General features: G+C 33.7%; 2 protein-coding genes across 2 annotated transcripts; one reads left to right on the forward strand and one right to left on the reverse strand.

Moving 5' to 3' along the window:
- Positions 1-2103: 2103 nt before the first annotated feature.
- On the forward strand, positions 2104-3215 carry BP01DRAFT_305122 (DUF3431 domain-containing protein; the record flags this gene model as incomplete). Its single annotated transcript, XM_025572187.1, is given in 4 exon segments — positions 2104-2206; positions 2226-2409; positions 2473-3054; positions 3131-3215. 4 exon segments carry the CDS (start codon positions 2104-2106, stop codon positions 3213-3215), a joined length of 954 nt encoding a protein of 317 aa, XP_025427615.1.
- A 16374-nt stretch (positions 3216-19589) lies between these two features.
- BP01DRAFT_418519 (FMN-linked oxidoreductase) lies at positions 19590-20821 on the reverse strand (the record flags this gene model as incomplete). Its single annotated transcript, XM_025579336.1, has 5 exons — positions 19590-20087; positions 20192-20260; positions 20303-20365; positions 20426-20563; positions 20636-20821. The coding sequence occupies 5 exons, from the start codon at positions 20819-20821 to the stop codon at positions 19833-19835; spliced, it is 711 nt and encodes a 236-aa protein (XP_025427616.1). The 3' UTR covers positions 19590-19832.
- Positions 20822-24365: the final 3544 nt, after the last annotated feature.

The following is a 24365-nucleotide window of genomic DNA, read 5'->3' on the forward strand; positions in this document are numbered from 1 at the left end:
TAAAGATTTTCTAAAATATATATTCTAGATTAGTAATCTATTCTTAATACTTCCAAAGATTAAAATTTAATATAAAATAAAAAATATTAATAAACTTAATTTTTTTCTAATTCCTACACAATTTAGAGAATAATTAGTAGTATCTTAATAAGATTTTACTAGAAAAATAATCTTCTCAGAAATAGATTATTCTTTATTATAAATTATTAATCTACTCTAATTAATATATATAATTCTTAAGTTATTAAATCTCTTTAATAATAGAAATAATAATTAATAATAATTTTATATTAATTTAATTATCAACTATCTCTAGTTTTTTACTATCTTGATATTATAGCATCTTTCTTAGATAATTAAAAAGAAAAAATAAAAATATAATAGAATCTACTTATTAAAGTAGAAAATTTATTAACTAGATATGAAATTAACTACTAAATACTATAGATTTATCTAGTAATAATAAAAATAATCTATATCTATAAAATAGACTAATTCTTAAGGAATTAGTAGTCTTCTACAGAGGAATTAGCATCTTATAGGTATTGGGAAGGTGTAGATTTGCTATTAATGACCTTATAACTCCTATAACCACTATAGTACGTCATCTCGATGACCTTACTCCTGATAGTAGTTGTTCTATCACATATATTAAGTATCTACTTAATTTAATGCATGAGGGGCAGAATCTCCTTACGCTTATGTGCTTCTGACGGTGAAGTTTAGACCCGGTTATACTGTAATCTAAACCTTCTCAGGTACCGTACAGAAGCGGGGTTGTAATCATACTCTGACCGTTCGCCTTAGGCGATATGCAGGATTCTACTATCTCCATTCTCTATGTACAGTACCCCTTTTCTATGATACCATTGTTTCCTGTCAGACTTGGAGCCTCATCAGACCCTATATAGGCCGCTGCCTGAGATTGTGTTCTGCGGCTCTTATAGTAAGCGGTTTCGAAATCTCTGACACCATCACAAAGTCTAGAGTATTTTTACACCATAAAAACTACTAATATCTTACAAGGGTAACTTTACATAATAAATCTTACCTATTTTACCTATAGATTATCTTGCTATCACCCTCTCAGTATAAGTGATTCTATAATCTAACAGAAGACCAATCCTATTCGCCTGAACTTAACACAGTAATAAAAACACAGTATCCAGTCACCTACTTCCTCTATCCTAACATACAGCCATAAACTACTGCTGTAATCGTTATCAACTTTAGAAATCATTTTAAATCATTTTTCTACGTATCATTATACAATTTATCTTTTTTCTCTCTATACTGACCGCGTTAACCAACTGGACAGTTCTGGCTTTCTCTACTATTAGCGATAAGCTAAACAATACTCGCCTAATCCAAATCCGTTTGTTCAATGCACCCGGCTGCTTAGAACAGAACCAAAAAAATTAGAAATATTTGAAAACTATATCAATCAATACAAGACCTTTAGCAATGTTATTATCCAGTTTATTTTTTAGAAGTTCATATACTTAGCTGTGATGATAGGCTTTTATATAAACTATATACACCTACATACTTAGATCTTGACTAATATCATCAGTACAGTTTTTTAACGACAAGGCCTGTACTGCTGGTCAATATAATATAACTGTTGAATGATATCTTAACAATACTTGCGCTATCCTCCCGCTTACCAATTACATTACTCAGTTCAAGGGCAGTGATGAATTAGGAGATTGACTTGGTTTTCGAGATGCAGCTGAAGGATGAGCAGGATTGGGGCTATTTCCATGATACTGCATATGTTTATTGGCTATCCGAGTAATCTCCGCCGCTACTTCGATTCCAACAGATGTGTCTGACAGGCGCTGGATAATCTCGCGCAAGCGTTTGTTCGAATTTGGTGAAGTCTATTCTTCCTAAGCCTCCCCCACATATAATTTTCGACTCTCGAGCTTAAGAGTGCCCGCTGGGATTAACAACAACCAATTTTCCTTGATGGTATGAAACAACACATTGAATTTTGTCGTCGGCCTACTCCCCTCTCCCTTATCGGCCCACAATTCACCACCTCTGCTTTTCCTTATATCTGATATGCCGTTTGACAAGTTGCAAAGAACTCTATCATTGATGTTGCTGAGACGGCAGTTCCGCTGGCCCACACGCCGCACCGCCGCCTTTGGAATTTTGGCTCTGCTAGTGGTCTCCAGTCTCTCGTGGTACCTTGGTGGTGGTAATTCTCCGGGTTGCAGCCGGCTTATTCTGCGCGCGGTATTTTGCTAACTACCAATCCATGACAGATGGTATCAACCCCGTGCATGAGCAATTATCCAGATACATGACCACTTATGACAATGCAACGAATGAGATTGGCTTGGTACTAGCAGCGAGGAAGCACGAAGGTCTAACTTGGGTGCTAGAATATTGTAGGGATCAGTATGGCACTTTGAGGTCTCAATTGCCATATGTTCTTGTGTTGGCTGACGATTTTCGCCGCAGCGGGACAATTCCATTTGTTTACACCACTGATGCCAACCCGGCGCCTCATCTTTTGACTCCGCGTACGATTCGTGGTCGCGAGGCCACCGCCTACCTCTCCTTTATCATCGACTATTACGACAGACTGCCAAGTTACACCTTCTTCGTACATTCCGATCATGACCAGTGGCATAATGACCTCTTTGGCCCCCATACTGGACCCATCCTGCGAAATCTCCGCTTGGAGGCTGTCGATGCGCGAGGTTATCTTAATCTTCGATGTGAGCATGAGCCCGGCTGTCCGACAAGTGTTCAGCCCTGGAGCCCGTCAAACCTCGATAAACGAAACCGTGATATCCGCGCCTATTTTGCCGAGGTATACCAAATACTGTTTGATGTTCCTGCCGACCAAGTTCCAGAGCAGATTGGAAATGTCTGTTGTGCTCAATTTGCTGTTAGTCGGGCGCGAATTCTTCAACGGCCCCGATCAGACTACGAGCGCATGTTACGCTGGGCGGATGAAACAAAGCTGACAGATAGTTTTGGAGTTGGATGGGTATTCGAAAAAATTTGGCACATCATCTTCGGAATGGAGGCTATATAGTGAGTGATGCACGCACGCATATTAGGATTGGTTCAGGTGAAACAGAGTAACATGTTTGGCTAAGCTGATATCTAGTTGCCCTCGATATGAACAATGTCGGTGCGACGCGTATGGCTGGTGTGGACCTTTGGTATCAGGTGAGACTCTAACAGCAGTGTGAGCAAATCAGGCGTTATGATGGAGCCGATTATTCTACTTGATGTATAGAGTGTACTATCTTATTGAGGTAATGTAGAGAACTATTAGAAATACTCTATGTTGAAGCCGAAAGGAATTACAGTTTGCATTACAAATTCGGCTAAGAATGGGCGGTGGTATGCGCTGAATCTTCATGCATTTCAGCATTATTCCACACATAAGGTGTGGGAGAGAACGTTCTGTACCCAATCATATGAAAAGCAATTAGCTGCTATTGTGATAAAAGACCTGATGAAAAAGTCCTAAACACGCCGGCACTGTACACCCTTAGAAAGAATCTTGAGAAATATTCGATCTCTTATCAAGATCATGGAGATCCTAAGAAATGCAGCGGCCTTCATTATCTCTCTAGGCCGGAATCTAACTAAAGCACCCAAGACTGCTCTAGCTGTCATGGGTACAGGGCTTGCCGTAGTTGTGACCGAGTGGGCTTAGTGGGGGGATGTTTGGTCGGGGCTTGCTTGAAACCTTTATCATCTGATAAATAAAATTGTGCTTTGTTTATAATAAATAAACGTAGCTGATATGCCTAATAATTTAAAACTTGCTCTAAAGCCGAAATTGTGAGCTTTGCAATGAATATATAGATAGTTAAGAGCCGGGAAAATTAGTAAAATGGCTTGAAGATCCTAGTATAGTAGTCAAGTGCTACAGGATGCTCATGAGTCGAATTTACTGTTGCCTCAATTATGTGCGCGCTATCAGCAACAAAGTGTAGGCGCGAGACTTTACTCCCCGCGCCTAATCATAGTTCCGAGTCGAAATATGAGCCATTAATTTCTGTTGGAAGGCGGGCTGACGAGGGGGGAAAGGGGCTGTGCAGCCTTTTCTATTTCTCGATTGGCCTAAACATAAGTACTATTCTGCATATCTGACATGGTCTGAGCGATTGCGTTCAGCCTCATCATTGGAAGACTAAAGTGGGTCTTGGGAGCGACCGGATCCAGCCTTTCGCAGTCGTCCAGCTGAACGTTAGTCAGCCGATACGCGCGATAACGTGATCCACATGCGAGCTGGCCACACAAGCGGCCTGGTGAACACATTCACATGATGCCGAGCCTGCTACATAAGCAGAAATGTTCCACACGAATCTATAGATTACTGTTTTCACTATTCAAATTCAAATTCCTCTTATAATGTAAATCCCGGGCGGTAGGTGCGTCCCGGGCGGAACGTAGTTTTCTCATCCGCCCACCTGCTATATAAACTTTCGATATTAATAACTCCATCAATTCTTATCTAAACTAAATAAACTAAAGATAATTAGGAGCTTAACAGCTTATTCTTTTATAATCTTATACTCTATAGTTTATATACTTTAAGGGGGCGCGCCTAGGTCTTTCTAAGATTAGAAGAGAATTAAAACTTGAACTTCTTCTATTAGCTTATAATTTATTATTTCTTAATAAGATAAGGTTCCTAGCTTCTCTAAATAAGAGTTTATTTATAGAAGTTATTAGATATCTAGAGTGATACTTTTTTACTATATTATCTATTGTAAATAAGTAGAGATTCTTATTTTTCTGTACTAGTAGTCTAGTATTATAAATAGTTATTTTACAGTTCTTTATAAATTTATCTAGTATCTACTTTAAGAGGATTAAGGAACTTCTAGAGTTTTCTTTTAGAAGCTTTTTAATTTATAAAGCTTTTTAATATATTTCCTAGACTATATAAGATATATAGAGTTTAGAGGAAGTGTCACGGTGCAACCCCAGAAGACCTACCCACCCTGTTCAACCTAACCAATCTGTTTGACCTGCTTAACTCTTCCTACCCCTTGACCGCCCTGCACATGATCCACAACTCCTCTTAATCTTATTCCTATTTCTGATTCTGCTTATAGCTCTTTAAGCTACATCTTATCTATAAATCTAAGGATAGCTTGACTGAGTAGTTAGAAGATAGAATCTAGAAGACTTATACTAAGAGATCTCCAGCCAGAACTATTAGTCCTACTATCTCACCTGTGATTAAGCTAGCCAGCCAGCCCATACCTTGATACTATATAGCTCCTATCCATAGGACTAGCAGCTAGATAAGATACCAGCTATTCCACAGCCCCCTATAATACCTAACACCCCTGAAGAGTTTACTTAGTATATAAATAAATACCCTGAATAATAATATAACTATTATAATTAAGTCTATATCTTTATTATAGAGGTGGATTAAGACTACTCCTACCTCTAGTAGGTAGTATAGACCTAAGAAGGAATCTGTGTATACTAGGCAAAGTAGACTCTAGAACTAAACTACTAGTTAGTAAAAGCTACTACTACTTAAGAAATTATACTTAAGGAACTTAACTAAGTCTAGAAGAAGTATATAAAAGCTATTTAGATTACTACCCCAGGAGTAAGTATCTCTATATAAATCTTAGAATCTGCTCTAGTAGCTAAGAATACTACAGCTACTCTAGTAAGAGTAACTATATTAATTAATTCTAAGTCTTTTATCTCTATTCTTTTATCTAAATAACTATCTAACTCTAATAAGTTTAAAGATAACTATACTAACCTCTACTACTTTACTAATTAGATCTAAGGAAAAATAAAGATTAATACTAACTACTATACTACTACTACTATCTATAAGGTTTATATTATCAGCCAGCTTAGAAAGGAGCCTTACGCCCAAGTATAATTCTATATTAAGAATAGGAAATATACTCTATAGAACTATATAGATATTCTTACTCTACTTAAATACTTCTTTAGTAATTCTAATAGAGAGTAAATAGTCTAGAATAAATTATTTATACTCTATTAGAGATGCTAGAGCTTCTATGTCTATTTTATAGAATTTTAAAGACTAGTCTATAAGACTAAGATATACTAATATTCTCTAACTAATACTTAAATAAAATATAAGCTATAAGTTAAAAAGTATACTTATAAATAATACTTCTCTAAAGAAAGACTACTTAATTTTAGTATACTTTCTATAAGATCTTAAGAACTACTAAATATAATACTTCTCTAAGACTAGATACTATACTTAGAGACTAAATAATAATCTATAAATATCTATATTCTCTAGAGGTATTCTATAGAAGTCTTCTATAGATTCTCTTAGCTAGAGATCTACTATACTAGACTATAAATTAATAGACTTGTCTATCTTCTACTATTACTTCCTCTACTGATAAGGAAATAACTATAGAGAATAAAAGAAATACTTCTATTATAGCTTAAACTACTACTATATTAAGAACTACTCTAAACTAGAGATCTATATTCTCTATACTATAGTTAATTATCTCTAGTCTCTAAGTTCTCGCACCCGCTCGCCCCCCTAAAGTACTATAGAATAGATATCTAGAGAAAGTTCCTATTCTAGAACCCTTTTAGTACCTTAGTCTTACTATCTAGTTGAACTTGAACAGCTGTACTTATCTAATTTTAGTAAACAGCTAAAAGAAGTAAGTCTATTCTAAGCTACTAGTAGAATACTTCTTCTATATAATTATATACTAACTCTAAAATAGTAATTAATAGACTCTCTATAGAAGAGAAGCTTTAAAGAATTAACTTAATAATAATCTCTACTATTCTTAATCTAAAAGATATAAATATTATAATATTTATAATAATTAATACCAGCTACTCTATATTCTAAGTAGTAGATAAGAAATAGACTATTATCTATAGATTATATCTATATCCCCTGAGAAACCTAAAGACTATAGTAGAGTTTAATAATTAATAAGATAATATTAGATATATTATCTACTATATTTATCTGATCTTAAGAATATATAATTATATTAAAATTAATATTCTATTCTTAATAATCTAGCTTATCTTTTATCTAATTATTCTTAGACTTCTATAACTAAAGACTTATAATCCTTAAATAAGCTTTATAGAGTATATACTCTAGTTTACTAGTCTATACTATTAGAAATATTATAATACTCCTTAGAGACCTATCAAAATCTATGCTCTATATAATATACTATAAAGAATATACTCTAAAAACTTTAGTCTATAAGAGATCCTTAAGAACTATAATATTAAATAAGTCTTTCTAAAAGCCTATACTATGTATATATATTAAAAATACTAGAAATACTAAATCTTTATTACTACTATTAAATAAATTAATTAGATACTAAAGAAATAATTTAAGCTACCTAAAACTATTCTACTAGATAAATCCTAAGATTTTATAGATATCTTCTTATTAAAGAAGATAGAGAAGCTATTCTTATATAGAGACTATAATTATATTATTATCCTAGAGAATAGAAAGATACCCCTGTTTAGACCCCTATATAGAATATTCTATAATAAATTAAAGGTCCTCTAAGAATAGCTTATAGATAATCTATAAAAGAGATTTAACTACTTTTGTTCTATTTATTAAAAAGATAGACAGTAGTCTGTGGTTTTATATAGACTACTATATTTTAAATACTATAATAGTTAAGAATTATTATCTACTACTACTTATTAAGAAAACCCTAAATAATCTAAAGAGAATATACTATTTTATAAAGATTAATATTATTAGTATATTTAATAATATCTATATTAAGTAAGACTAGAAGTATTTAATAGTCTTTTATATCTATCTAGGATTATATAAATCTCTAGTTATATTCTTTAGAATAATTAGAGTTTCTATTATCTTCTAGAGATATATTAATAATACTCTATATAATTATCTTAATATATTTTGTACTGTCTATCTAGATAATATTCTGATCTATAGTTAGATATACTTTAAATACTCTAAGTATATTAAGTATATTCTATAGAAGCTCTACCAAGTGGGCCTATATACTAAATTATTGAAATATAAATTTATAGTTAGTAAAACAAAGTTTCTAGATCTAATTATTAGTTATAAGAGATTCTAAATAGACTCTAAAAAGATTAAGATAATTATCTAGTAACTAATTCTAATCTATATTACTAATATTTAGATTTTCTTAGACTTTAGTAACTTTTATTAATAATTTATCTATAACTTCTTAAAACTTACTATACTACTAGTTAACTTGATAAAAAAGAGGATTCTTTTTAAATAGATACTATTCTACTAGACTACTCTAGATAATCTAAAGAAGGTCTTTATAGATATCCTAATTCTATAATTCTTTAACTAAATCCAAGAGATTATTCTTAAAATTAATATCTTAGATTATATATCTAGAGAAATTCTATTCTAGTATAGAAATAATAGTCTACTATATTCTATTATATTCTTCTTCAAGAAATACTCGCCGGTAGAATATAATTATAAGATATATAATAAGGAACTTCTTACTATTATCTACTATTTTAAGAAATAGTATTCTAAGTTAGAAGAAATACTATTATTAATCTAGATTATTTCTAATTATTAAAATCTTAAGTATTTTATATCTACTAAGCTGCTTAACTAATAATAGATCTATTAGTCTAAATTTCTATCTAGATTTAACTTTAAGATTATATACTATTCTAGAAAATATAAAAAGAAACCTAATAGTTTAACTAGGAGATTAGATAATCTTCTAAAGAAGAGGAATAAGCACCTGCTATACTAGAGCTAAACTATTCTAAAGTATAAGAACCTAGACCCAGCTCTTATTAATAATCAGGAGATCTTTGTAAAAGACTTATATAGATAAACTCTTACTTCTAAATCAGCTAAATACTAGAAGACCTCTATAAAAGACTTTTATAGATAAACCCTTACTTCTAAGCTGGCTAAATATAAAGACTTACCTGAGTAAAAGACAGAAATACTAGTATCTATTACTAGAAGCTATTAAGATATTATATTTAAGAATAAGTAGAAACTTTAACTACTACTAGAAATATAGAAAAACCTCTAATATATATATAAAGAAGATAATTAGATTAAAGAAATACTTAGAGTATTTATAAAAAAAGATAACTACTTCTCTAGAATATCTCTAGTCTTCTATAAAAGAAGAGAAAGTCTTTTATATTATAAGAATAGACTCTAGATCTCTAATAATAATTAGATAAAGATAGATCTGATAAGACTAATATATAATAAATCAGTATCTAGACATCTAGGATAAGTCTATATATATAAGCTTTTAGTCTAAGAATACTACTAGTCTAATATCTACTAATATATAAAATAATAGATAAAGAATTACTATATCTATTACTAAACTACCTTCTCTTAAGAAGCTAGATAAGGAATTCTAAAATTACTATCTATATCTAAAAGAGTATAGTAGGATATTGTTGGTGTTTCAGTCCTTTTCAGATAGAATTAATTAGGGCTTTATTTAACTTTCACTTTCCCATACAAACTGAGTATAGAAGTGAAGTCAAAGCAAGGTCAAAGTCAAAGATAATTAAAATCAAAAGAATCAAAGATAGAGTAAAATAAGGAAATAAACAAGCCACTGATTTCAATACATATCTGGTCAACTGGTTCAGGATGATTCGGGATAATCCTCAGGAAATCATTGAACAAATCAGGCTATTTAAGCCAAAATCCTTTGTTTATTGATTTCCTAATTAGGAAATCAAAAAAAAAAATTTCAATACATATCTGGTCAACTGGTTCAGGATGATTCGGGATAATCCTCAGGAAATCAAAACATTCAGAATACAGGAGTGAGAATCCAGGGTGAGAATACAGAGGTAAATTAGCCAGGAATGGATTGGGCTGGAACAATGGTTCAAATGGCTCAATCCAGGAATTAGGGCTAGGGTTTAGTAGTCAGGTGAACTGCCAGTCTGATATACCCCCGCAGTTTTATAGAACTTAGTGGTTCTATCAAAATTGGAGTAAACAGACAGGTAAATATACTACTAAAATAGGAAAAAGATAAATAATCAAGTTCTTACTATATTAAGTTAGTTGATGAATTGCTGGTATTTCTAACCCCTAAACTACTTAGTTAGACTATCAGCTTTTATTTTATCAATTGGAACCTAATGAATATTAATAGTCTTATTCAGGGCTTTCTATCTAAGCCAGTGATTCGCAATGTCTATATGTTTTAGATTAGTCTGAAAAGGGAAGGTGGGACTAGTCAGTATTTAGACTGTCTAGGTATTGTTATATAATATAGAAAGGTAGTGTTCAGGGTTAAACCCTATTTAGTTGAAAAATCATCTCTACTAAAGCAGTTGCTTGGCTGCAGTAGTTAGGACTAATAGTTCAGTCTCAGTAGTAGATAGGATCACATGGCATTGTTTCTTACTCAGCCAATCAATAGGCCTATTGAATAAGTAAACAATATACCCTATTAAGCTAGTATAATCTAAATTATTACCAAAGCTGATATTACTAGCTATATGGAAAACTACCTGATTAGGGCTAGGACTATACTTAATAACCAGGTCCTTTGTTCCTTCTAAATAGGAAATCAAGTGGTCCACTGCTCTGAGATGTTTAGGGCTTGGATTAGTCAGGTATTCTGCAAGCAATTAATATAATTTAGCTATATCAGGCCTGGTCCAAACTGCAGAATATAGAGCTGACCCTACTTTTTGCTGAAATTTATAAATCTAATTAGCTGAGGCCTTGAAAAGTGGGTTCTTAGTTAATTTCTTACTTAGAAGTGGAGACTTAGGGCTTTTAAGATACTCTAGATTAAATTTATTAATAATTTTGTCAATATAGGTTGATTACTTGATCTATAGCTTCCAGTTTGGGTGATCACGTGATATCTAGATATTTAAAAATAATATAGATTCATCAAGGTCCTTCATATTAAATAATATTATTAATTTTTCCTTGAATTCATTGAATTTCTCTTGATTTAATTAGTAGAATATATAGATTATGTCATCCACAAATATCAATAAAATCAGATAATTATTAATATAGACATATTAATCCTCTTTAATAGGGCTGAGCCCTAGGGCTTTAAGCTTTACTCTAAGGGTCTTCTACTAAAGGAGGGGTGATTATCTTAGACTATATAGGGCCTTCTGTAATAGGTAAACTGTTTATTTATTTCCTAGTCCAGAAAGAGGGCCTATATAGATCTTTTCCTTAATAGAGCTATTAAGGAAGGCGGTAATAGTATCTAATTAGTATATTTCCAGGTCAAATACTGCAATTAGGGCTAGAATAATCCTTAGAGATCTAGCTGCAAGTGTACTAGTGCGGGTTTCCAACTAATCAGGGGTTTGTAAATCTTTCTGAATATATATCCAGGCCTTGAATCCAGCCAGTTAACCTTTTTTATTGAATTTGTAGGTCTATACCTATTTTAGTAGTAGGACTTCCTTATCCTTTGTATTATATATTAAACACGTGATCCAGGTGCCTAAGATATCTAATTAATTGAGTTCTACCTTTGAAGCTTAAATAAATTGACATGAATAGGGGTGACTTATTAATCTCCTCCAGTTGGTGGGTGGTGGTGGAAGCTGAGATTTATTAATAGTAGGGATTTCCCCTTTATTGATATAGTTGACTATTATTTGAATAGCTTAGAGAACTAGTCTCTTTTAGGAATAGTCTAGATCAGGTAATTCAGATCTCTGTCTTTTTAATCCTCTGATTAGTTCCATGTTAAGGAAATTGATTTCATCAAAAGTCTTTTAATTAATAGTGGAATTATCAATAAGGACCATGGGTGGTGAGGTAGGCAGTGAGTCTTCAGGGGTAGAAGGTATATTACTAAGGACTATATCCTCCAAGGATTCTATATGATTATATGATTCCCCTGGGTCATGAGATTCCTCTGAATCATAGGATTCCTCTGGATTATATGATTCCTCTGGGTTATATGATTTCAGCTTAGAGATATCCTCGATTTCTGAGTTATCTGAAGGTGGTTCTTGGTTAATTAATTTAATATCTAACTATTTAATTTGGATTGAATTAATCACCTGGGTGAGCTGTTGTTTTATTAATATACTTTCTAATTTAGAAGTTTATTTATAGTTTGATCCTTTATTAAACACAATGTCACATGCAGATATCACTCGGTTAAGAGTAGGAATCTATATTCACTAGATATTTAAAGCTCTATATCCAATAAAGAATCTAATAAGGGCTCTGGGCCCTAGTTTATCCCCTTTTAGTAGATTACTAATCCAGATATAGGCATATAATCTATACTTCCTTAAACAGGAAAGGTCTGGTTTCTCTGACAACCATAAGGGTTATTGTAGAAGGCTTTTCCAGACGGTTCTATAAAGGATTTCCCAATCGAGTTGTTTGTTTAGCATCCTATTTAGGATATATATAGCCGTTTCCATGGTTTCAGGCCAAATAAATAGTAGTAGGCCTGAATTAATTAATAAATATCTTATTTTGGAAGTGATTAGGGCTCCAGCCCTTTCAGAGAAAGAATTCTACTCAGGCTGGTATATAGGCGAATAATTAATAATCATCCCCTTAGAGCTAGCCCAAATTAGGAAGATATTAAGATTCCTATCCTGATCTAAATAAAATCACTTGGGCATGGTCCTATATTAATTAATTATATAAATAATCATATCAATAATTAACTATAAGACATCCGATTTAGAAGTTAGGGCTTGCCCTAAGTTAAATTTTAAATAGGAATAATAGAGATAACTGATATATCTCTATTTATTCTATATAGTAGTTATATAAATCAAGTCCTAATATAGGGTTTCAAAGGGCTTGGTATCTGGGTTGATTTTCCATCTTAAAATCTAATGATTTGATGGGCTGATTCGGCAGGTAGGGCATTTCCGGATTAGTTCTGGCTTAATATTAATCAATTAAATATCCTGAGTCTTTTGACTAAGGTATTTTAGGGCTTCTTCTCCTAGATACCCTAACCTATCATACCATTCTTTCATAGTTCCATTTAAAATATAGGGCTTTTCGGATATTCTGATTGGCTATTTAATCATTAAATTGAGAGTTATTAAGGATTTAACTGATTATTTCTATTAAATAAAATATAGCCTATAAATCAGCTTAATATAGTAGACTGGGGTTCTATTAGCTGTTTCTGAAAGGGCGCGTTTTCTATTATAGAATAGTCCGGTTTTTTGAGCCTTCTAGCCTGACATGATATTATAGTGGAATCCAGGAACAAAGATAATAATCTTTAATTCGAAAATAACACTATTCCCCTTTGGGCAGGTGGAGCGGAATAGGACTATTCTATATCCCTAAATAGTATTAGAGGTATTTCCAACATAGATATGATTATTATCAACTAGTCTATAATTAATGAATAATTTCAATAAATTACACACATGATCATTGGATACAGTATCGAATATCTATTATTTTAACAGATTTGTTGATATATTTCCTAGTTCAGAAGTCTGTTGATATATTAATAGAGTGAATTTAGATAGATATTCCTCTATTTATTAATTTTCAAAGATTTCTTGGATAATAGAGATTGTTTGATAAGCTTAGCAAGTCTTCTTGTAGACATATCTGAATTTCAGGTTCTTACAGACTTGCCGAAAGCGGTTTAGCATATCTGGATCAGGTGACTATATTGAATTTCGGAGGTCTTTATTAATATATTAACAGTCCTAAAAGTTATGGTTTCCATTATTCTTTCCTAACTTATAGGGGCAGAATTAGCCACGTGATCTCCCCTTTCAGGGCTTTTTTTATGTATTTCTATTTTAGGTAGTTTATTTACTACCTTGGTCTGATTTATTACTTTGGTCCTAGAAGATAGCATAGCTCACCCTATTTTGTTTATTGATAGATTACCTGTTCTAGTAATTTAACCGAATCCAGTCACATGCCTTGTAGGTTAGTTTAAGGAAGTCAGGGATTTCTTCCTGACTATTTTTAATTTTAATAAGCCTGGACTACTATATTAATATAAAGATGTCTATTATTTTATAAATAGATTTAAGGAAGTTAAAAAGCACTCTAATTAGCTCCTTAATCTTACTAATTTAAAGCTCTACTGCCTTAGAATAGATTAATTCCTATTGACTATTATGGCTCTCAATAGGACCCTTTATTGAGGTCCTTAGGCGGTGATATCAATTTATAAGATCTTACTTCCTTGATTGGTTGATTGGTGCTAGACAGTTTCATAGGACTTAAAGGATTTAATAGGGCTTTTCCAAATTAAGTATAGCATACTGATTTTACTTACTTGATATAGAATTAATCAATAGACTTAATAAGGCTAGTCCTGAAGTAGTTTTATTAAATTCCTTGAGATTCTGATAGTAGTCCTGCTTGGCTTCCCTATATAGCAGGCGGTCTGATTTATTTAAGTCAATTCTTGAATTTACTAATGATTTTATCTGTTTCACACTAATAGCACTAGACCGGATTGGGTAGGCGGGCTCAGTGGACAGTTCCGGATTCACCAATTCCTATATCCCTTTGTTGATTATGAATAGTTGAATTTGATTAATCCATAAAATCCAGTCACATGACTGATTCAATTGTAGGATTCTATCAAATTACTAAATAATCTGATTATTCATATTAAATAGGACTAACTGTAGCCAATTTAATTAATAGGGGGATTGAATAAATCAAAATAAGAGATCTTCTAGGCTTATAACTGTTGGTATTTCAGTCCTTTTCAAATAGAATTAATTAGGGCTTTATTTAACTTTTACTTTCCCATATAAACTGAGTATAGAAGTGAAGTCAAAGCAAGGTCAAAGTCAAAGATAATTAAAATCAAAAGAATCAAAGATAGAGTAAAATAAGGAAATAAACAAGCCACTGATTTCAATATATATCTGGTCAACTGGTTCAGGATGATTCGGGATAATCCTTAGGAAATCATTGAACAAATCAGGCTATTTAAGCCAAAATCCTTTGTTTATTGATTTCCTAATTAGGAAATCAAAACATTCAGAATGCAGGGGTGAGAATCCAGGGTGAGAATGCAGGGGTAAATTAGCCAGGAATGGATTGGGCTGGAACAATGGTTCAAATGGCTCAATCCAGGAATTAGGGCTAGGGTTTGGTAGTCAGGTGAGCTGCCAGTCTGACAGATATATTTATAGATTTTATTATATACTTACTAGAGAGCTAGGGCTTTAATATAGTTTTAATAATAATTAATTATTTAACTAAGATAAAATATCTAGTTCTCTGTAATACTACTACTAATATACCTATAGTAGCTACTATATATATATAGTATATATAGAAACTATATAATCTACCCTAATTAGTCCTCTTAGATAGAGATTCCTAATTTATTACTAAATTCTAGAAATACTTAATCTAATAACTAAATATTATTTATAAGCTTTCTATAATATACTATTCTAAGATAGACAAATAGACTAAATAAGTTAATATAATACTTAAGTAATATCTATATACTTATATAAACTATCTATAAGATAATTAGAGCTAGTAGCTTCCCCTAGCTAAATTTATACTAAATATAATATACTCCAATTTAATCAAGACCACTTTATTCTTTATAAACTATAGCTTTTATCTATATATAGGCTTTAAGCTAATATCTATACTAAATAATCTAGCAGCTAGAGACACTAATTAGTTTATAGCTAAGATATAAGTAATTATAGAATTTACTTAGACTAAGATAACTATAGTCTAAGTCTATTATATTAAATAAGCTAATAAAAAAAGATACCCTGTAAGATACTTTAAGAAAGAATAAGAAGTATAGCTAGATATTTACTATATTAGAACTCTATAGCCTAGTAAGAAGCTGAACTAGAATACTCTAGATCTATATAGAATTAAGAGAGTTATAGGCTTCTATATCTATTAACTAGTTCTATTATCTAGTATAAAAATATACTCTATATTTAATACTAGTCTACTTATCTCTACTAGTAATAATCCTATATCTAGATAATACACTCCCCTACTGCTTTATATATAAGTTAATAGACTTAAGGAATAGAAGATAGAAGATATTCTTAATTTTATATAAGACTACTAGGGCCGCGGATACCCCCAGCTAATCTATATAGTTAAATAGATAAAGTATCCTAATCCTACTATAGAGTCTGTATTATACCTTAAGAATATCTACTAGATTATTAAGAATTTCTACTATTATTATTCTAATAAGCCTAGACTAGTACCTTAACAGAGCTCAGCTTAGAAAGAAGAGTATACTATTATAGTATAATCCTAGAAGACCTACCTGCCCTATTTAATCTAACTAATCTATTTTATCTACTTAACTCTTTCTACCTCTTAACTGCTCTGTATATAATCTATAACCCCCCTTAATCTTATTTCTGCTTCTAATTCTACTTATAGCTCTTTGAGCTATGTCTTGTCTATAAATCTGAGGATAGCTTGACTGAGTAGCTAGAAGATAGAATCCAGAAGACTTATACTAAGAGATCTCCAGCCAGAACTGCTAGTCCTACCACCTCGCCTGTGATTAAGCCAGCCAGCCAGCCCGCACCTTGACACTATATATAAATAAACTCTAGTTCCTCTTTATAAGATTTTATTTAAAGAATTTTTAATTAAATCTTTTATCTATACTTTATAGAATCTTCTAATTAGATTTCTAGAAATTTATAGAGATCTAATAAGTCTTTTTTATAGTATAGCTTAGCTATCTTACTTCTCTATAGATTATTTAGAATATAGTCTAGATAGATTACTATAATATATATCTTCTAGTCCTTATTCTAGTTATTAGTCTCCGCGGTTAATTCCTAATATATAATGAATATAGTAGATAATATAATTATAGATACTATACTAGTCCTTATCTATAGATAGATTAATATATATATTAGTTCTCTTTATATCTATAGTACTAGAATTAGAATTATCTAAGATTCTGTGTAGATACTTCTTTATACTACTAATTCCTAGTTATTCTTATAATTCTACAATCTCTTTAAGTAAATCTAAATATTTATAAAGTTTCTAGATTAGAATTTATACTTCTCTTTTAATTATAGGGGATTTATTCTTTATAATTAATATATAATGTTCTATAAGTAGCTTAGAGGAATTACTTCTAGTTTAGCTTTGTATTCTATATCTAATTATTACTTATTAGACTATTTTATAGGGTATTAAGTAATAAGATTATAAGAGCTAGAATAATAAAATAGTATAATAAATAAATAGCCTTGTAAGGCTAAAATTACTAGTTAATTACTTTAAGATATTATTATTAATCTATCTAATCCACAAGTTACCCACCCCCTAAATAGGAGGTCACAACTTACTTGCTTAACTATCATGTGACTAGTACCTGAGGCCTGCTAGATAGATTTCTCTTCGCGACTACTCGCGAAGGTTGGAAGGGTTGGTTTAGCCCTTGCAGTTATTTAGAAATTCTTCTAGTTCTATTCTTTCTTATTTTATAGTATTTACTCTATTAAGAGCTTTTTGTTATATATTAAAGTCTCTAAAGACTTTATTTATTACTAATATTAGATCTTTAAGTTATATTATCTCAGTATTCTAGAATTTAATCTAAGAAGATATTTATTATACTGCTTGTCTATATAGTTAATTATAGATATAGAAGACTTATTCTAGTCTTATAGAATAATAGTTTCTATTAATTATAAGTTTTATATATATATTTAATTTAAATAGTTTATAATTATATTTATCTTCTCTATTAAACAGTTTTATATTAGGATATTAAGAATAAGATCTAAAATATAGTTTATATAGTTATAATAAGAAGTTCTCTTTTTATTTACTATTAGTAGTAGAGATTATACTATAACTCTATAATTTATTTATTTCTTCTTTAAAGACTATTTTCTATTTTACTATTTCTATATAGAGATTAATTAGCTTCTGTAGAAGGAGTTGCGTATTATTAAGTATAGATATAGATACTATAATTAGCTATAGTTCTTCTAAATCTATTTATTCTATTATTCTAGTAGTTCTTTTCTATATTCTTATTCTATTTATATGCCTAGTTGGACTCCATCTAGGACTTTTTTAGGAGCTATTTCTAATATTATAGAATAAATAGATTATACTGATCAAAACATGCCTTTAAATAAGAAGAAATAGCTGAAGAGCTATTTCATCTGTTCATGCGAAATTCTTTTAGGTATGTGCGAACTAAGCTAGCGCTAGTTTAGTGTATAGTATGCGAGGCCTCAGGCACCAACTGGTGCCTGAAGCTGAGCTCTATATCAGGGCCTTGGTCCCATAACAATATACTTGATTTCTGAATTATTATAATTATCAAGATTTATTATCTAATAGTACTTTACTATTTTTAATTCTATTATTAATTATAGAGTATCTCTATAAGAAATAGTCTAAAAGAATAAGATAGAATATAAAATAAATAATCATTATCTTTAAGAGGAATAGAAGAATATAGACTTACTTATATTACCAGTCTATTATTATGGCAGTCAGGAGACTAAGATGGGTGCCAGTCACTTTTTAGATGGGTGCGCGGACAGGAAAGATAGCCATTATTCAGGGTGCTTGGCCGTCAGCACCCTGAATAACCCCGGATAAGGCGGCACTTGACCACCGCAGCCGCTGGGTGAGCACCGACTTACTTGTGCTGTGGTATGTTTTTGTCTCTAGCTCATTCTGCTAGAGGTCGTCCGTGGATGAATAGATAGGGCCGATCAATTATTAGGGACCTGCTCAGAGGGGGCTGCATTAGTAAGAATTATGTACTAAGACTTTCTGCGACCCCCTTGGATATTTAAATGTTACATTCTAAACTCCTCCCATGATCTTCCTATCTCTTCGGATTCTTCTCATTATACAATAAGTATACAAGTATCAAGATTCATCTCTGCCCCTCTGTTTATCGTACGAACATAGATTTAGTGGGTGAATATCCTTATGTTAGAATTCTACATTAGAAAATATCTACATTTATTCTGATCTTCTTGAAGATCATATATTTTCACTTTTCTAACCTCATTATACTCAATCCTAACCCGCTCAGAGCCGCTAGTCCTGCTTCCGCCGAATAATACCCCATCGATAATATGCCTTTAATAACCAGATGAATCTTACTTACCATGTAGATAATTCGAATCTGTCTGCCAACGGACGAGGAGTAGAATATAAAACTACCACCGACGATCAGACGTAGAAACTGGGTACCAGTATTGCAAGGCATCATTAATCATGCAGATTGGTCCATACTCTCTCTTTTGCCGAATATCAGTGATGAGGCTAGACAGGGCAAGGTCTAGGTTACAGCACAGAGGAGCATAGAACTTCATGGAACCCCAGCCCAGCAAAAGCCGGTCGCACTAGGCGCGTGCGCAGTCGTGTTGAGAAATTTAGAGGCATCCACCTGACTAGAGACTGCAGAGAAGCCACACGCCGGGAGACTAGTGGATTTGTGGCTGACCACCGGCGAATCCCATCTGTTCGGTATGCATACTGTTCTGTCATCACTAGGTCTCAAGCATTTGGTGCTTGTCCTTGGTTCATACTGAGACCTACAGCTGTTTCTCTGTTATGGTCGCAAACTTCTTGTCAAATCAACGCAGTCTTATTCAGCAGAACACAACTGGGATACAAAATTCTTCTCAATTTGATCGAGACCCTTAGGCACCTACAATCGCTGAGTACTCCCTGCTGAATGGATAATCCACGTATTCCAACGCCAAGCTGATCTGATAAACGTCTCACGCTGGTACTTAGACAACTCGACCCCTTTCTTAAGCCGATACACCAGATCCGAATTTTATATGAAATGCCGTCCGAACAGCACCACGATATCCCTGTTTGGGTATTGCTTATCTATCAGCTTCTGTGTCTTGTCTAGTCCATAGCCTCCCGCAATCAGAATTGGCTCATCACAGTGCTTGATTGTAAAGTTCAACGTCTCGTGACTCTCATCCATATTGCTGTTATAGACCCACGCGCTGTATATCCGCGTCTCAACAAGTGAAAGATACGCCAGTTCCGACCCGCCAGCCCGGTTAATAATGTCTGTAAACTAAGGGATCGGATTAGCTATGCGCATGCCCTGGAATCAGGACCACGGACTTAACTGGAGTCCATGTAGTCTATACTAATTATCTCCACAGTCGCCTGCAGTACCTTATACAGTAACCGAGACTGATTCCTAATACTGCCCCCGTACTCGTTATCGCGCTGGTTACTTATATTCTGTAGAAATCAATCAAGAAGATATCCATTAGTACTATAGACTTCAACACTATCAAAGCCAGCTGTATGAGTGTTCTGTACTACTTTTGTGAAGTCAACAACTATCTATCGGATCTCAGTCCAGATTATGGCCCGTGGCGTCGGTGCGGCGGGGTTCTTGTCTACCAGGATCAGGATTGTGCTTAGTGTGATAATATTAATTACTTTACTTACAGCTACTTCCAGGTCAGCCGCGCGGCCCATTCCAAATAGCTGTATGTAGATAAAGCTGCCCTGTATATATACCATGTTGGTAATCTCTTTCTATACTGCAATCTGGTCCGCGCGCCAGATTTCAGAGATGTTGGAGAATCCACTATATATAGTAGTAAAGACTAAGATTCTCTCTATAATAATAAGAATACCGGGCTCGGAGATGTATTGGGTATAGTATTCTTTCATAAGGAGTATGGGGATGCGGTCTGGAGTAGTGCGGCGGCGTGTTAATAGAGCCATTCTGATGTGATACTGGACTTGGATGGCGCCGATTTGGAGAGGCTTGAAGAGATGTGATTCTGTCATTGCGGTGAATTATTTGATTTGATTGAGTATAGAGAATGTGAACGAACAAGCTTCTGTGCTTTTCCCCTGGCTACTTGTAGGGTTTGCAACCCCGGCACGTTTATATATGTTTTCCCTTCCTGCCTTCGGAGCTTGTGAGAACAATCGCCATCGTAGCTTACAAATAAACAGACCCTAATAGAGTAGTCAGTTCTTTCCTACCTCAGAATGATGTTATATCACTCCGAGATGTGGGGTCTCTTGCAGCGGGACGCACGAGGAGGAAACATTTTCTACTGTCGCCAGTCTCGACTACATGCGGTCAGTTGCAGCGTTGCAGGGATATCCGGGCTCTACCATGTGTACCTTGCCGAGCTTGTATTCTGTTCCATTAGATAGCCGATGGGATCTGAGGAGGACCCCGATATTTCAGATAGGTCCATTGATTGTGCTTGTGGAAGGAGATCGCGACGAGTTGCCTTTCTAACAATAGTAGTTCGTGGTACGTCTGATAAATGGGTTGATGTAGTCATTGAAGGTGTAAGCTCTGTTAGATATGCCCTGCTGGTTGAGCGTCGCGCGTAATGGCTACTTCGCTGGTACAGGAATCATCAGAGTCATGATATTGAAAATCGTATTTGCAAGAATGTTTTAGAGCATGAATTTGCAGTACTGCATCTAATTTTAAAGTAGTTCAGTACTTACTTGCGGAGCCGGAGATTATGACTAGAAACAACATAAGGTATATTTTCTTAAATAATTATTAACAATATTTAATACTATTACTAGCAATACTTTTAATTATGAGCTTAAGATTTCCCTATTTCTCTGCTGCTGGTTGAACAGTAAACTATATAGTATACGTTTTTTTACTGATAATTCAGATCAAATCCAGGTTCTTATATAATATTGTATATTACTACTAATCCGTATCACCATATATGTCTTTCTGGGCCCTTTGATCCCAACTCAAAATCTTTAGACTGGGAATCTGAGAAGATAGTCTATTCCCTCACAGAAAGAGTCTTTTAAGCAATGTTTACACTTTACAATGGCCCTAATATAGATATACCCGGGTTGCCATCCACTCTATAAACACTGCTCGCACTTCCTCTTGAGATCCTTAACCTAATCACAAAACAAGTACTTTTCCACTCAGCCACTGAATTGAAATCAAGCTTTATTTATACTGCCAGATATCTAGTTAATCACTTGCGATCTTTAGAGCTACAACTACTGCTAGTACCTACATATTTGTGCCATATACTGGCTTTTTCGCAAAGTCACTATTTAATTTAATAGATCGGCTCTAATTATACTAGATAGATGATTTCTTTGACCTCTAAGAAGTGATCTAGTATAAATATTGAGCTGTTAGTCAGACCATATACAGACTCTGGATATCTGGGGTGACGAAGCAGTCCTCTTGGATATATTTTCAGGTTCCTTAGGGGATTTGGATCGTCTTTAGACTATAAGACAAGTTGTCAATCCTTATAAACTATCTAGGACAGTCTACCGAATACTTTTACTAGTACAATTGTAGCATTAGCTACCCGCCAGTACTAACTAGTCTCCAAAAACTGCTTTGGCAACTGTTGTTCCAGCCTATAGACATATTATTTATATCTCTAAGAATTCGATAGTCTTAGATGACCTTTATACATCTTTAATCCCTATATCTTTCTTACATTAAACACAAGTCCGGGCTGTTCGTGATTCCGTCGCTTCCAGCTCTGGAAAGGCTGTACTTAGATTTCTGCTACTATTGTCTTGATTACCTATAAGCTGGCTCGGGACCGTACACAGAGTTACAGTTCAATTAACTCCTATCTCTGACTTCCCTGTCTATTTCAGGCGCTCGACAGAAAAGTATTATGTATAGTGAAGTATATTCAATCTTTAGTAAGTAGAGATAATCTTCTCTACTAAGATCAACTCACAGTTACTTTATCCAGTTCTCGGCTGCTACCTTGAAGAGTTGGTCATAATAAATTATAATTTTATAGCTTAGAGATAGAGATATTAACTATGATAGCTAAATCTTTAAAGTTTATATATTTATAATCTAAAAGCACTGTGATTGCTCCTCCTTGAAAGCATAAAGCTTCCAGCTGGTATTCATATCCATGTATGAATATACTCCACGGATCTGCAGCATTTGTCAACATGGCCAATAGTATTACAAGCACTGAGTGCTGTTTGTATCACAGTCAGCTTCAGTAGTCACTAGGATCTACCACATGCCCTTCTATTATACTTATAGCAATTGACGTCTTTAAGAACAGTACAGATAGACAAGACTGACTGTACATAAGTCGCCGTCTGCTTGAGTAATTTGAACACGGCTGGTGATTATACTGAAGATGTACAGTCCTTAGAGTTAGATAATACTAATTAGCTGTAGTAGATAGTAGAAACAAGATACCTTTACAGCTTACTCTTTTGAATCCTCCTAACCTATATTTAGGCAAATTGAGCATAATAAAGCAGAGAGTATTTATAAAAAGCTTATTACAGAGTAATCTTGGCGAAGATGGATAGTTGGTCGACTCCCTAGTTTACTGTATAGCTATTATTATATATCTAAATCGAATACTCTTTACTAAGTATATCTATTCCGAATTCGCTGACAAGATTGACTTATGCCATCCAGCTTTGTATAATAAATTTCCAGCGCGAAATTCTGTTGTACTATTGAATAAGATTAATAATAGTATCTAGACAAGCAAGGCTTTCGCTGGCACATAATACAATACTACAATGGACAGTTAGATCAGAACAATCGACATAGTAACTTTAGAGAATTTAATTCACTATAAGCATAAAGCTATAGTCTTCACAGTTGAACATATCCGCCTCATGAGGCTGCTTCGCCCAGTCTATAGATTTTTATTAGTTCAGGCAATCAAAGGCCGAATAGCTGTTCAACTGATGCAAAACACGCGGGCGAACATACTTCCAGCCTTTCTTGACAATCAGTACGCGAGGTTCAGCTTCAGGGTAATGTACAAAATATCAAATGCACCCAGCGATGGCTTTCAGGCTCTATTTATGGTTCGGGACTTCCTGATTCCTTCTTCCCTTACACCTCAGGCTTTCACATCACCCTTGAATCTTAGCATCGATATGCCTTATCTTTGTCTCGGACATGTATCAAGCCTCTTGTTCAAGCTCTTTTGCTTGGTACATAGGCAAACATTACCTGCAGTCAGTCCACTACCTGCAGTCAGCCAACGGGTACATTCCTCTCAAAGATGGCCTGAGGCAGCTTCACGACTAACCCCGGATCCTTCACAAATCCATTTCATGCTCACATAATCTACTCGATCTATCTTGAGCCGTGGAGCACAGCTGTGAATCTTGCGGGTCAATTTCAGAATCGATCCCACGGCGAGCTGCTCGGACGAGTCGAGCGAGATGTCCAGGGGTGGTGGCTTCGGATGGCCGGCTTCATCCGGTTGCTCCCCACTACGGTGGGCTACTAGTGCCAATTTGCAATAACCCTCCTTCTGCCGGCAATAAAATGATCACCTGGAACTGGCAGGGGTCAAACCGTCAACCA

The sequence above is a fragment of the Aspergillus saccharolyticus genome, assembly GCF_003184585.1.
Source record: "Aspergillus saccharolyticus JOP 1030-1 unplaced genomic scaffold BP01scaffold_44, whole genome shotgun sequence".
In the NCBI taxonomy this organism is placed as follows: domain Eukaryota; kingdom Fungi; phylum Ascomycota; class Eurotiomycetes; order Eurotiales; family Aspergillaceae; genus Aspergillus; species Aspergillus saccharolyticus.